The sequence below is a fragment of the Lemur catta genome, chromosome 14, assembly GCF_020740605.2.
Source record: "Lemur catta isolate mLemCat1 chromosome 14, mLemCat1.pri, whole genome shotgun sequence".
NCBI lineage: Eukaryota > Metazoa > Chordata > Mammalia > Primates > Lemuridae > Lemur > Lemur catta.
This window is the reverse complement of record NC_059141.1, coordinates 22,408,522-22,422,568: the sequence shown is the minus strand read 5'-3', so window position 1 is coordinate 22,422,568 and position 14,047 is coordinate 22,408,522. Positions and strand designations below refer to the sequence as shown.

Here is a 14,047-nt window from a genome sequence, read left to right as displayed (position 1 = left end):
CCTCTAACCCAAGCCCCCTCCTAGCCAAGGACCCCTTCCCCCACCCCTCCCTTAAAGCCTAATTCCAGGGTTGTTTATCCCAGGAACCACAAGAGAGCCACCTGTCTGGCAGCCCCCCAGACAGCTAAGGGTGAGAAGCAACAGTCGCAGTCCTGGGCCGGGGAGGCAGGGAGACTAGGAAAGCCAAGTCTCCCTCAACTTTTTAGGGAGATGGGGCCAGGCTGGGACATCTGGGTACAAATTTTAGGGTCTGGGGGGAAGGTGTGACTCAGGGAAAAAACTCTAAAGAGGGGAAATGTGAGAGTAAAGAGGTCTAATTCATATCCCCTCCCCAATGACTTGTCTTAGGAACTGTAAGGATAGGGAAAAGATTGCCTTGGACTGAGTCATTATTAGGCATCAATGACCAACCAGGACACTCTCAAACCAAAAAGTCTCTTTATTGATCGGTACCATACATGACTCAAATGGCCAAAAAAAAAAAAAAAAAAAAAAAGGCATTACAGTTGGTTGGGGTGGGTCATCCACCCTCCTCACCCCTTCCCCTCAGCTCCTGACACAATACCCTTCCAAAAGTGTGGCAGCTGGAGTGGAAGAAACAGGGTGTAGGGGACCCCAGAATCCAAGGGGAAGAGTTGGGAGAGAGGTGGTACTAACAGTTCCTGGGACTGGCCCCAGGAAAAGGCAGCAAAGCCACAGAGCTGGGCCTAGCCTCATGGGACCCTGCTCCTGGCAGCACCCTGGCCCTAAGCCTCCACATGTCCAACTGTGAAGAAGAGCTGAGGATCCTGGCTGCCGCCTCCTCCTCCCTTCTACAAGGAAGGAGAGGGAGGGGATACTGGGAGATGAAGATGCTCTACCTCAGCTGGGGGAACAGAGGCCTATTTCTCCCTGGTGGGTTTAGAGCTGAGACACCCTCAGTGGCTCCTTCCCCTCTCTAGAGGGCAGGGTAGGACTAAATATGAAGCTTGAGGGGTTGGGGGAAGAGTATTCTGGAAGAGAGTGGATGAGCCCCTCTCCCATCCCATGCCTGCCCAACTGAGACAAAACAAAAAAATACAGCGACAAACAAGGCTGCTCCCTTCCCTCCACGCTCCCTATAGGAGGAAGCCTCGCCCTCCCCCCATCCAAGACAGCTGCTCTAGTGGAGGACTTGTAAGGAATATACACACCATGGGTGGGGGCAGGGCTGGGACAGAGGGAGTCACAAGCACTAGGAGGGCAGGCCAGGAGTCCAGAGGATGGGCAGACAGAGACAGCAGTAGGGGGCTGTCACAAAGATGTGGCCATCGTGGCCCCCCTACCCCACGGCATGTCTTCCCCAACTCTAGTCACCCAGAGGAAAGGGGAAGAGAGATAGCAAAGTGTCTCCTTGGTCTGAAGCTCTCAAACTGTATAAAATGGTATGCATATCCCCTTGCCCCCACTCTCACTCCCACCTGGGCCCGGGCCCCTCCATCTGCCAGGAGTAGGGAGGTAGCTGGACTTTTAATAGAGGGAAGAGGGGGGACATGAGTGACTTTTTTTTTTAAACTTACATTTTTAATAATATTATTTTTTAAAAAACTTGGAGCCACGATAAGTAGCAGAAGGGAGAAGGAGCCCAGAACTTTACCCCTCTACTACCAGTCGCCTAGGGAGAGAGGCATTTGACCAAGCCCCATAACTTTAAGTCCCTAAGGGCTGTGGGTACAGACAACCCCAAGCTTGAAAGGGGTAAAGTCAGGAGGATGGGGAACCCAGAATCTGGGGTGAGGATGGAGGCAAATGCCCTGGGGGGAGGTCAGGACATTTCTCAGAGACCCAGGGTCCATGTAGGCATCCACATGAGTACCCCCTTCCCCCGAAAGGCTCTGCAGGGGCCAGGCCCAGCCCTGGGCCACTGAGGGGCAAATCTTGGCACCTGCCCCCAGCGAGTCCAGTTCCTCCCTGAAGTGGGTGGATGGAGGCTGCCCATTTTAGATGCTCAGTCTCTGCACTCTATCTTCTGCTCCCTGGGGCTGCAAGGGGTGGGGCAGCAGAGTGCTGGGTGGCCATGGCAGAGCCTTTACTGGGAGGCCTGTGACGTGGGGTTCTCCGATTTGCTTTCTTGGCTGGATGGAGGCTTGCTGTTCCAGGGGCTGTTGGCGCCCAGTGCAGGGGAGTTGTTAAAGCTGTCCTCGTCGTCAATGCCGTTGGCCGCGTCAAACTGGGTGTTCTCCAGCCGGGTGATGAGCCTCTCGTCCTCGTCCCCGAACTCCCCGCCCATCAGGGTGGGCTCCCCCACCACCATCACATCCTGAGAGTGGCGGAGGTCCCCAAACATAATCGGGGCAGGGGCTCGCCCGGCCCAGGGCAGCAGATACCCCCAGAGCCCCAATACCCACCCTGGAAGCTCAACAGCCCCAACCCCCTCCTCAGACCCAAATTTAAAACCCCACTCCTCTGACACCCTCAGCTCCTGGAATCCTTCCCACTGAAGGACACCAGAGCATCACAGCCTTTAGCCCATATCCATTAAATTCTGGGAGGAGAAGTCAGTCTACTCCCCTAGCTCTCTAGTCCATCTCCCCAAAATTTTAGGGTGCTCCTAAACTTCTGTCCACATGTAAGACAGGGAGCAGATCAAAAACACAAGGGAGGGAAGTGTGTACATGTGCATGTGTATGTATTCTAGATCCACAAACATTCAGGTCTGTGTGTCCCTCTATCAGTGTGTGTGTGTCTCTGATGGTCTGTGTACCCTAAACTGTCTGTCCTGAACGTCCGTATGTTCTCTTGGCTGTCTCAGTCTCATGCCCTAACTTCCTATGCTGAGTCTGTGTGACCACACCACATGTGTGCCTGACAAGGACTTTCTCATCAGTGAAAGGAGTCAGCCCATGCTGGCAGAGTACATGGGGAAAACTGTCTTTGCCTCTATGCCTGCTAGTGAGCTCAGGCTTGGACAAGGGTCAAGGGTGAGTGGTGGGGCAGCCCAGAAGAGAGAAGAAAGCCGAGATGCTTACAGGTACCTGGCTGGAGAGGGCGAAGGTGCTGGCTGGGCTCTTCTTCTTGCTGTTGCTATTGTTGGTATTGCCGCCCCCGGAGCTCATGGTGCTGCCCCCTGACATCTTCCGTTTCCGCCGTTTGCTAGGCTGCTGCCGTGCAGGCTCCGCTGTGCCAGGGAAAGGAGACTCAGGTGGGAGAGGGCCCTGGGCCCCCTATTCTCCATTCTGGCTCCTAAGAAGCATAAGCCTACCCTGATCCCAATCTTGTAGACCCAGGAACAAGGAAGGGGCAGGGGGAACTTCATAAGGAGATAAAGATACAGCCTTGGTAAGTGGTGTCAGATCCTGGTAACAGACAGTGCAAGGCACTCACCGGGGGGTGCTACCATGCGCTGCCACTTCTGGAAAAGGCAGGTCTTGAGGCAGTCGCGGGGGCTGAGGCTGTAGGTCTTGTGGCGGGACATGAGCTCCTGCATGGGCTCAAGTATCACACAGAGCTGAGGGTAGACCAAGAGGTGGCTTGTTAGCGAAGAGACACAGAATTGGGACCACATGGGATGGGGTAGAAAATGGGTAATCAGAGACTCACTCGGAGGTAGTTGAGAGTGGAATTGGACAGCCCACATCGGGTGATGTTTTTAGAGAGCTGATCCAACATCTGGGGGTCCTGGGCCTAGAGAGGGAGAAAAGACAAGAACACTGACACCTGGGTTGCCTCTGCTCACCTGCCCTATCATCTGAGCATTATGACCCTCCTGACAGAGAAGAGGGGCTAGTATGAAACCCATTTTTCAAACGAAGAAATCTTAACCTTCTGTTTAAAGTCACAGTCAGGAAATGGCAGGCCTCATTCCACCCTTCCCACTGCCTGCCTTCACCCTTGCATCTTGGGTCCTGCCCACAACTCACATGCATGGCAAGGATGCTGCGGGGGATGAGCTCTCGGTGCTGCCGGATGCTGAAGTGCCATGTCTTTATCCGCATCATGTCGTCAAACATGAACTCCAGGTACAAGCGGCCCTCCACACACACCTGGGGACAGGCTTGTCACAACCCTGCCCCCTCCCCATGTGCCATACCTCAAAGTGTCCCTGTTACAGTCCTCCCTTTTGCTCACAACTCTCCCACTGCATACACTTTTGCCACCTGCACATAACTGTGCATAACTGTCATAGCACTCCCTGACCCCATATACCTGTCACATCCCTGGCCTTTAAAACACACACATAGAAAAGCTTAACAGACCTTTGTCCTCTCCCCATGTAGCTAGTGATACACCCATCTGCTATAAGTGCTATGAGGACAGGCTCTTTTTCACTCGTGTACCCCTGGGGCCCAGAAAACTGTCACATACAAAATCAATAAACGTTTACTGAATGTTGCAGCATGTGGGCCCTCCCTTCTTATTTTGCCACTGCCCATTATGCCTTCCTGTGGAACAGCTGTGAGTACATGTTTAGACAGAGGAAGGGAATCAAACACAGGTGCCTCAGTATTCCACATCCAGCTGGGTTGCTGACCTGGGTGAACATGGGCTTGCCATGCTGGGTCACCATGCTGCCCTGGTCACAGTCGAGGGACACAAAGTTGCTGTGGAATGCCTCCTTGGGGTGCTTAAGCACATAGTACAGCTCTGTAGCACCCCCCTCAAAGATGCTGCGGAAGTAGCGTGGGATCAGGGTCCGGCCAATGGCTGTAGAGATGGGACAAACTCTTCAGGACAGAGGGACCACAAAAGAGGCCATGCAGATGCCTCCCCTGCCAAGAAAGATCCCTTGGCATTTCCAGACCTTAGAACCATACAGGAGCTATATACTCTCACAATAGGACCCCCAGAAGCCACTCACTATATCTCTTTGGTCCATCCTCCAGGCAGAAAGTGATGGTCAACATAGCATCATCCTCAAAGAACTCAGTTGTGAAAGCATCCCACCAGAGATTGTCACACTCCTAGGGAACACAGGGAGGTCTGTGTTTATGTATCACAAGATATCCCAAAGGGGTGCCCAGATAGCCCTCCAGCTCCCAGCCCCTTTTCCCTTGGCCATACCTCCGTCCAGTTCTGGAGCCGTTTGTTAAGCTCAAATATTCTGTAGTCAGTTTGGTTGCCATATGGTGTGTGCCTCCTGGGGGAAGTGAAGGAAGGTCACTAGGAGCAGAGTCTCCCCCCTCCCCCCACCTCTGCCTTCACCCAACAGAAAGTACCTTCCTCCCCACTGGACTCCACTTACCCAATCCCAGGCTCCAGGTATGTAGGCGGGTACATGGGAGTTGGGCTGTGTAAGGGAAGAGGCCATGAGAATGGGGGTGGAAGACAGGAATTATTTGGGGAGGAGTCACTCCCTTCCCTTTCCAGGCAGGGTCCCACCTGGAGAAGGGTTAGGACGTGGGCAAGAGACTCACCCCACATCCCGATCCAGCATGGTGCCGGGATGGAAGGGGGGGAAGGCGTTGCCGTTCGGGGGCTCCTTCGGCGAGTACAGCTTGAATGACTTTGAGGAACAACCTAGAAGAGAAGAAAGGATCTCCCTGAACCCCTGTTGGGAGCTCTCCTGGAAGCCTGCTAGACTGTGAGGATAGGGACTGGTCTTATGGAGCCCCCTGGCCTGACTGCAACAAGAGAGTGGTGGACTGGGGAGGGGCTCGGGAACACCTATCTCTCCTTTTAAATTTGGGTCCAATCTCATTTTATTAAGAAACTAGGAGTACTCAGCCCATACCCAAGTCCCCACTTCTTAACTTGACTGAGCCCTGGATGACAGAAGAGGAAATGAACCTGAGAAGAAATGTCAATATCATAGATAAATATCCAAACTTAGAAATCTAATTTTTATAATCCCCCTTTTTATCTACATAGTTTCATTCCATCATCACAACAACCTTGTGACGTAGCAGGGTTGACTATAACACTCCCATTTTACAGACGAGGCAACTGAGGGCTCAAAGGAACTTGCCAAGATCATAAAGCTAGTAACTGGCAGAGCCAGCACTTGAGCTCAGATCTAATTCCCACATCCTAACACTATTTCTACCATCTGACCCCTCTATTTCCCTTTAGAGACCAAGGTAGGGGAGGAGAAAGGGGGATTTTGTGAACTCTCTGCCCCTCCTCCACCCCCAGGGTCTCAGGAGAGCAGGGGATAGAAAGATAAAGGGGGGTGGGTGCCTGTTGGGTGCAACCCACCAGATAACCAGTTGGGCCTTCTGCCTCCCCAACAACGGCCACTCCCTTATCAGCCCAGCCCCCACACCCACCATGGGCAGAGCAATGTCTCCAAACCAGAAACCCAAAGCCTCAACCCCTTTTCTCTTCTGACACTTGCAGTGAGGGAGGGAAGTAGATGAGCCTCCATTGGATCTTACTCTACTTACAAACAGAAAATAGGGGGCCCGGCAAGGAGGCTATGTTCTAGGGGGCTCAGTCTAGGTAGCAAGTGGAAACTAGATAGGGATCTCTGTTGTGTGTATCTGCATGTGCATGTGTCCCCTCTTCTACCTCATCTAGCAGCATACATTTCCTGGCATACCATTTCCTGACTGGAAGAAGTGCTAAATTCATAGCAGGTATGAGCCAGGTATCCCTGCAACTCTATGTTTCCCTTCTCCACAAGATAGGAGGGGAAACTGAGGCACACACCCAAAGATTCTGACCCCAACCATATTTACTTCCTTAGGTCCCAAAAACTTGATTGCATTTGGTAGGGTAACTATATTGGCTACATCTGAGCCCCCTCCCCAATTTAGATACAAAATCTACTTTGTTCCTTGGGGGAAAGAGACAAAAGAAGACCTATGCCAACATGTGTCATTTAATTCTCTCCCCAGGGCCCCCTCCTCACAATGTAGGCAAAAGGAGGGTCCCAGAGGGGCCCAGACTGCACAGTCCCAGAAGGTGCCAAGAGCCAGAGCCAGTGTGTGCCTGCACACACGTGTGCCCCATCCTGCCTAGCAGGCTTCCACCCTCAGCTCGCCCCAACATGCCTATCAAGGGCTGGAACCCAGCAGCCTCGGGCAGGATCAAGGTGCCAGAAACAGGCCTTCACTGCACGTCCACATGTTCCAAGAACAGCACACACTGCCTTCCCATGCCAGTCTGGACTGAGCTTGTGTCTCAGGAAAGAGACAGTCCCCACCCAGCTCCCAAGTCTCTCCACTCCACAGACAGGGAGACTAAGGCCACACAGAAAGCCCAAGCTCATACAGCCCACCAGAGGCCAGGCTTGGGCAATGAATCCCAGAGTCTAGATTTTTCAGACCTGGCCCTCGTTTCCTAACTAGACATCCCTTTCCCCAAAAGCAAAACTACTCTTGCCCCCTTAGTTTCAGGGCAAACTTGAAGAAGAAATTTGTCAGCTCAAGAACCTGAAGAGAAGGGATGCAGGATACATGGGTTCCTCTCCAATGCTGAAAAAACCCTCAGAGCCTCCTTTTCTCTCTCTAAAGAACAGACAGGCATTGTCTGGGGCTGGGTAATAGATCTGAGGAGCTAAAGCCCAGAGCTCTGAGGCCTCTGTTTACACCTCCAGTGAATGGACACAAACTCAGCATCTCTCCAGAGCCACAGCAACTCCCAGTAGCCCCAGCACAAGGGCTTGGGAGTGAGAAGGGGAGGGACATCACCCAGACCATCTGTCCCTGTTGCTGCCTGTCCCCAGCAGCAGGGGTAGAGGGAGCAAGGTGGGGGTGGAGGGGATGTGTCATCCAGCCCTGGAGTCAGACATAGACCCCCTCCCACCTCTAGCAATATGGGAGCCTTTAGGAAGCGGGAGAGGAGAAGAGCCAAGAACTAGTAAAGTTTTCTCAGGATGGAAGCTGCGACCTGGGGCTGAGGGGGGCACCTCCAGCTGGGCATTTCCATGGTAACAGGCTGAACTGAGGGCAGGCCCCCTCCCTTTGGAGCTGACCATAGGTCAGCAGGCCTATGAGCCCCGACCTCTCTGAGCTGGGGCACCTCTCCCCAGCCAGCACACAGCCCTGGGCCAGACTAAGGGACTTCCGCCCACCCCCGACAGGCTTGCAGGGTGCCTAGACTTACCTGGGAGAACTGAGGGAGCCAGGAGAGGTGCGGGGAGCGGCTGGAAGCCCAGAGGGACCCTGGCAGGGGTGAGGGCTGAGGGGCGGCCAACTTCAGCCGCTCATGTCCCGAGTGGGACAGGCAGGCCTGGCTGGGAGCTCCACTCCGCCGGCCGCACAAAGACTCGCACGCACGGCCTCGGCCCGCCCCGCGGCGGCCACAGCACCAGGGGAAAGTTACAATGGCCACTGGGCCGGGGGCCGGGGACCAGGGGGCCGGCCTGGGTGGCAGAGGGCCGCAGGGAGTCCGGAGCCTTCTTTGTTTGCAAGGTTTCCCTCAACAATGGCTGCTCCGCTCTTTCCTCTCTCCTCCTCCTCCTCCTCGGCTCTCCCCGCCGCCGCCTCTCGCTGCCTCTGCCTCCGAGCAGCCCGCCCGCCTCCCCAAGCCACCGGGCCCCTCTGCTGGGGGCACCAGGAGAGCCAGGGCCCGGACTCACACTCACTCACACTCGCACACTCAGACACACACGCAGCGCCGCCGGCTCCCTGCCTTTCCTCCCTTTCTCTCCCGGCCTCCCTCCCCGTTCGCCCTCTCCGAGCCTCTCTCAGAATGAGGCCCCAGGGCGGGCGGAGGGTGGAGCTGCCCCCACCGGCCCCGCCCCCTCCCTGCGAGGAAAGAGGAAGAGCGAGAGAGGGAGGGAGGGAGAGAGGCAGGCTGGGACGGAGGGACTGCTGAGAAAAACAAAAGAGAGACAGAGACTGGGAGAGACAGGGACGGACTGGGCCGGTAGAGACCTGGATGGAGGGGAGGCCTGGTGGGGCTAGGAGCGAAAGGCAGGCTGCCCCCCACCCCCGCGACTCCCAAACCCCAAGGCGTGGTGCTCAGGAGCGAGCAGGGGAGCCAAAGCCACAGGCAGGGATTGAGGGTGCACTCTTCTCTGTAGACTCCCAGTATCTTCAAACTACCTTCCAAACTGCCCCCAAATCTCTCTTCCTCTGCCCTTTGATCTCTCAGGTTGAAGGCTAGCCTGGGCTGCCACCCTAGGTACCCCTGGTGAAATCCTAGAGCAGCTGGGGGGAAGCTCCAGGGTGTTATTTTTGACAGAGACACATTTCTGACTTCTGCCTGTAAACACTGATTGGAGGGAGGGGGACGCTCTGGGCTTCCCTGCCCCCAACCCAGCTAAGTTCCAAGCCCTGACTTAGATCCTCCTTAACAGGAAGCCCCCTTTCCCACCACCATCACTGAAGACACTGTGGGTGCCAGGGAAAGAGGCCTTGTCAGAGCTAGGAAGGCAAACTTGCCCAACTAAGGGTTTTCAGAAGAGCCCTAGTCTTCCCACCACCCTAGGAAAAAAAAGAGTTACTGGGTAATGCTTGTTTTCCAGTCCAGTGGGGGCAACCCAAAGGAGAGGGTATTTCTAAACCTTGGGTAGTGGCCCAGGCCCTACTCCCAGACAGATAGGAAAAGGAAAACTCTCTCTCTCTCTCTCTCTCACATACATACACACACATCCCCAGAGGAAGGGGTGCTGGGACCTCCTACTTCCTTCTTTGCAAATTCAATGTTTCTCCTCTATTTGCTGCCACTACCATCCCCAACTATATTTACACCTAACTCCAGGACAGGATTTCTCATGACATACACACTGGTTAATTGTGCAGTAATATTGCACCTGGCTGTGTGAACATCCTCCACACATAAATAACACATCTCACTTTCACATAAATCATATCTAATACACTCTTCAACCTATGATCTATTGTAAGCCCTAAATATACCCAAACCCTGGACGTACACACACACAGTCATACACACTGGGACCTGTAACACTCATGCACCCTAACCGTAACACAGACCCTGAAACTGTGTTATACCCCCTAAACCTGTGGCAGACTATCACATATATCATTTGTATCGCATATATACCCTCATCATTTGTTACAGAGAGACTTAACCCATAAACCACCACCACCTTCCCTGAAAACCTGCACACCTTTCCTCATCACAGCATGGTCATATGATACATCCCAGCTTTCACAAACATACTAAAATCTATGCCATTTAGTCAGACTTTGCAACATACAGCCTACCACCACGACTTAAGACATTCCCACTGACTCCCAAATTTACAACCAGGGATAGCCACACTCCTCCCCCTACTCACAGGACAACTCCCAGTCATTTGTTTCCTGCCTTTAAACTTTCCAAAGTGCATTCACAGGCAGTACCTCAAGAGATCCTTATTGCACACAGAGCCAAATATCCTAACAGATCCTAATAGATCACACTGAGACAGGAGGGCCTGGGGCCGGAACCCTGGGCTTCTAAACCCACTAGATAAAAGCCTAGCCCTGGGGCACTGCAGCCATTCCTACTCCCTGCCCTCTCCAGGCCTCAAATGACTGTCCACATGGGGAGTGGGGGGATGGGTAAATGCTCTGGCTCAGAACCCCTACCCAGCCTGTCTCCTCAGATGGGGGAACTTCAAGGGCCCTCCTGTCCCACTGTGGGGAAAAGGGAATGTATCAATGCCAAGATGTATCAAGACTCTGGCATATTATCCAAAACAGGCCTGCTCCTTGTTCTTCTCTAGCAAGTCTCCTCCTCTCTCTTCTCTGACCCAATTCCCCCAGTTGCACAGGGGCAGAAGAGGTCCAGCTAAAGAGAGCAAGTCTGAGTTATAAGGCCCTAAAATTGGCGGTGGGGGAAGCAGCAAAGAATGACAAAGATGATGAGGGAGAGTACTCCTCCTGGAGATGGGGCCTCAAAGGACAGCAACAAGCCCCAGCCCACAGAACGAGGTACCAGCACTGCCCCCTGCCCGGGCCCCTGGGGCTCCCTGACCCAGGCCTCCAGTGTGCCTGCCCCCCTTCCTTTGTCTGTGCCCGGCCTCCCGTTGGCCTGGCGCTCTGCCATCCTCCTCTCCTGGCTCCCAGCCGCCACCACTGCTGCCTCCTCCCCTCCCCCTACTCCTCCCTACCTTAACCCTTCTGAGCCACATGCTGCCCCAGGCAGGCCCTGGCCTCCTCAGCATCTAGCCTAGGATGATGCCCCTTAGCAAAGGTTCTCCCTGCTCCTGGTCATTGTCATTTCAGCCCCAGAAGCTGTTCCCCACCCCAGGAGCACTATGGGATCTGGGCGTGTGTACGTGTGTATCTTGTGGTGTTTTCTCGTGTGCATGTGTGTGGGTCTGCGTGTGCTCTGGCTTCCCTCAGTCACATGTGTGGGGCATGTGCTGTCTCTGCCGGGCTGGGGGAGGAGGAGGAGCTCGGAGACAGCAGAGCACAAAGGAGAGACTCAGACAGGCAGGCAGGCAGGCAGGCAGGCGGCAGGCGGCCTGCCAGGGCGCCTTAGCCCTCACCCCAGGGCTGCTTAAGGTGGGGAGGAGGTCTTTGGGCCTGGACTGCCACATGCTGCCACGATGTCCTTGTGTTCAGGCATGTGCTTCCACCCATCCATGCAAGCCTAGTCCCCTCTTTCACCCCAGCTCCTACCATTCCCCACCTCCAGTCTACTTTCAAGCCTCTTCCCATGTGGTTCTCCTTGAAGTCTAACCTCCATCCATCCTCTGTGGCATCAATCCATAAAGCTTCTTCACAATCAGGAAAAAGACTCCTCACTCTAAGCCATCTTTTACACCCTCACCCTCAGTCAGGCCACCAGATGCACAAAAGGAACATGCCTTTTGGGGCACTGACTGAAGTTGTCTTCCCCCCCCCACACACACACCCTTGGGCATGCATCCTCTTCCTGTCCCCATGCTGTTCCCAAAGAGACTGAGGAGGAAACTTTCTCCTCCCACTGGACCCAGGTACCCTGCCCCAACTTCAGGGCCAATCTCCCATCTACCTCCAGCCTGACAACCTTTCCATAATATCCCCTCCCCACTATTTGTAGGCATGAAGAATCAAAATTTAAGATTCAGCCCTCTAGCTTGTTCAGAGTCTTAGTTTCTGCTCTGCTCATGTACAGTGATGGAGGGTCAGGGCCCTGGGGTGGGCTCAGAGCATAGAAGGATCTGAACAGGGTACCCAGCATGGGGCAATTATAAAGGAGAAAATACACACAAACATGCACACCAAGCTGGTAGGAGGGGAGATGATGGGGCCAGGCAGGATTCCAGCTTGGCAAGCTCTTCCCTCTCGTTCTCTCCCCCACCCTCTGCAGCAGGAGCCAGGGTTCCCATACTCAGATATTGTAGGATCCTCAGGCTCTCGTAGCCCTCCCTCAGGGCCCCAGCCCCTTAAACATCAGCCTCAGAAGGCACCTGAAGTGTGTGCCCAGCCCAACTTGGCCTGCATCACATGATTTCCAAGGAAGCTTCCACACTGACAGCTTCCCTTGGGGATTGGGGGTGGTGGTGGTGGGGTGTCCAGTTGTGAAGTATGGGCCTTCCAGAGAACAGGACATCTGGAGGGCTGAAGGGTCCATACCAGGCTAGATTCAGAGACATTGACTCCCAGGAGAAAGCTGACTAGAGCCTGGGTGGGAGGGTCAACTCCAGGACCCAGAGTCCTGGGGATGGGGACAGACAGTGTGTTCTGAGGCTCTCTGGAGACTCTCTCTCCAGTCACATGGCTCCTTTATTTCCTCCTGGCAGTGAAGTAGACCTTCTCCTCCTCCAGGAAAAAACTCAGACCCAGGCTGTCCCTGGCAAGAACTGGTATGTGTTTGGGACAGGCAGGGATCAGAGCCTGGGTCCTCTCTCAAGTTCTCACTTTGGGATCAAGCAATTGCTCCCTCCAGCTCACCTCTCCATAAATTACTCTATTTTCTGGCCTGCCTGGGGCTGCCACATTCCCCCTCCCACTAGGGCAGAGATGCCAGACCCAAGGGCCCAATTATCTGGCATCCCCTAGGAATACCTCCTGTCCCTCAGGAGGGCTATCCTTCCCTGGCAACAGGCAGGAAAAGTTGGAGGGCACAAGATGGGCCCCAACCAATACCTCCCTGCAAACAGGGTCCTCAGAAACAGCATGAGGGGGGTGTCACAGGCAATAGGCAGCAGGGAAGGGGGGAGCAACCCAAACCAGCCAATCACAACACTATGATGACCTAAGGGGGGGGGTCAAAAGTCCAGAGTCACTTCTGATTGGCTAACAACCTGGAATTCTGAGAATTTCAGCCCCCCAAGCCCCTCCCCAATTAGCCTCCCCCCCCCAAAAAAAAAACATACACATAAGCTACCCTCATAGCCTCTCTTCCCCGTGCTTCTGGGTTGCTGCGCATTTACAGAGTTGGGAAAAACCCTCCCCGCCAGACCGAGGCCCCGCATGCTCCTTACAGCCCCCTACCTCCCCCATGCCATCGACGCCCCTCAAAGTTCTAGCCAAACATAGGGTGAGGGGGCCGCGGGGAGGGTTAGGCAGGGAGGGGCCAGGCGGCCGCGCGCCCCACTCACCAGGACAGGCACAGCCCACTGACATCTTCACATCGCCCGCCGCTGGGGGCCCAGCCGAGTCACGGTGCCCGCCCCTCGCGGGGACAGGCCGGGCATGAGCCGCTGCCGCCGCCTGCGGCCCCCGCTGCCCTCGCCGCCGGCCCGGCCCGGCCTCGGCCCGGTGCGGGCGGCCCCTGGCTGCAGCAAGGGGCCTGTCAGGCGCCGAGCAGACAGGAAGGAAGCCAGGCAGGAAGGCGAGCTGCCTCTGCGTGTGTGCGCGCGGGTGTGCGTCCCCGGAGTGTGTGTCCGTGTGTGCGCGTGTGCGTGTGCGTGTCTGTGCGCTCCCGCCGCCCTCCCCGCCGCCGCCGCCGCCGCCGCTCGCCCCCCTCTCCCTCGCGCTCGCGCTCGCACTCTCCCTCTCGCAGGCGCCGGCTCTCCAGCCCCAGCCCGGCTGGGCCGGGCTTTATTAATATGCTAATTGTCCTGCTAGTGGGAGGGGAGAGCTGTGTCAAAGTGACCCGGGCGAGCGCGCAGCTAGAGGCTACGTGCGTGCGCCGCGCGGCGGGCGGCGAGGGGCCGGGAGCGTTCAGGGAACGGCATGCATGTGACGCAGCTTTTTAAAAAGGAGACGGAGGCAGAGACCCCAGAAAGGAAGGGCGAGGGGGAGGGATAGGAGGCGAA

General features: G+C 55.3%; 1 protein-coding gene across 3 annotated transcripts; it reads right to left on the bottom strand.

Moving 5' to 3' along the window:
- Positions 1-421: 421 nt before the first annotated feature.
- Positions 422-13,776, bottom strand: LDB1 (LIM domain binding 1). Of its 3 annotated transcripts, none has more exons than XM_045568541.1 (11): positions 13,388-13,776; positions 5,373-5,475; positions 5,201-5,245; positions 5,020-5,095; positions 4,817-4,919; positions 4,490-4,662; positions 3,879-4,001; positions 3,559-3,642; positions 3,343-3,466; positions 2,988-3,136; positions 422-2,278 (listed from the first exon to the last, which is right to left on the bottom strand). In XM_045568541.1, the coding sequence occupies exons 1-11, from the start codon at positions 13,410-13,412 to the stop codon at positions 2,048-2,050; spliced, it is 1,236 nt and encodes a 411-aa protein (XP_045424497.1). In that variant the 5' UTR covers positions 13,413-13,776; the 3' UTR covers positions 422-2,047. The 3 variants fall into 3 exon arrangements, with proteins under 3 accessions (XP_045424497.1, XP_045424499.1, XP_045424500.1); XM_045568543.1 differs by having other exon boundaries at positions 2,994-3,136; XM_045568544.1 differs by lacking the exon at positions 13,388-13,776 and adding an exon at positions 8,005-8,098.
- Between the last annotated feature and the right edge of the window lie 271 nt (positions 13,777-14,047).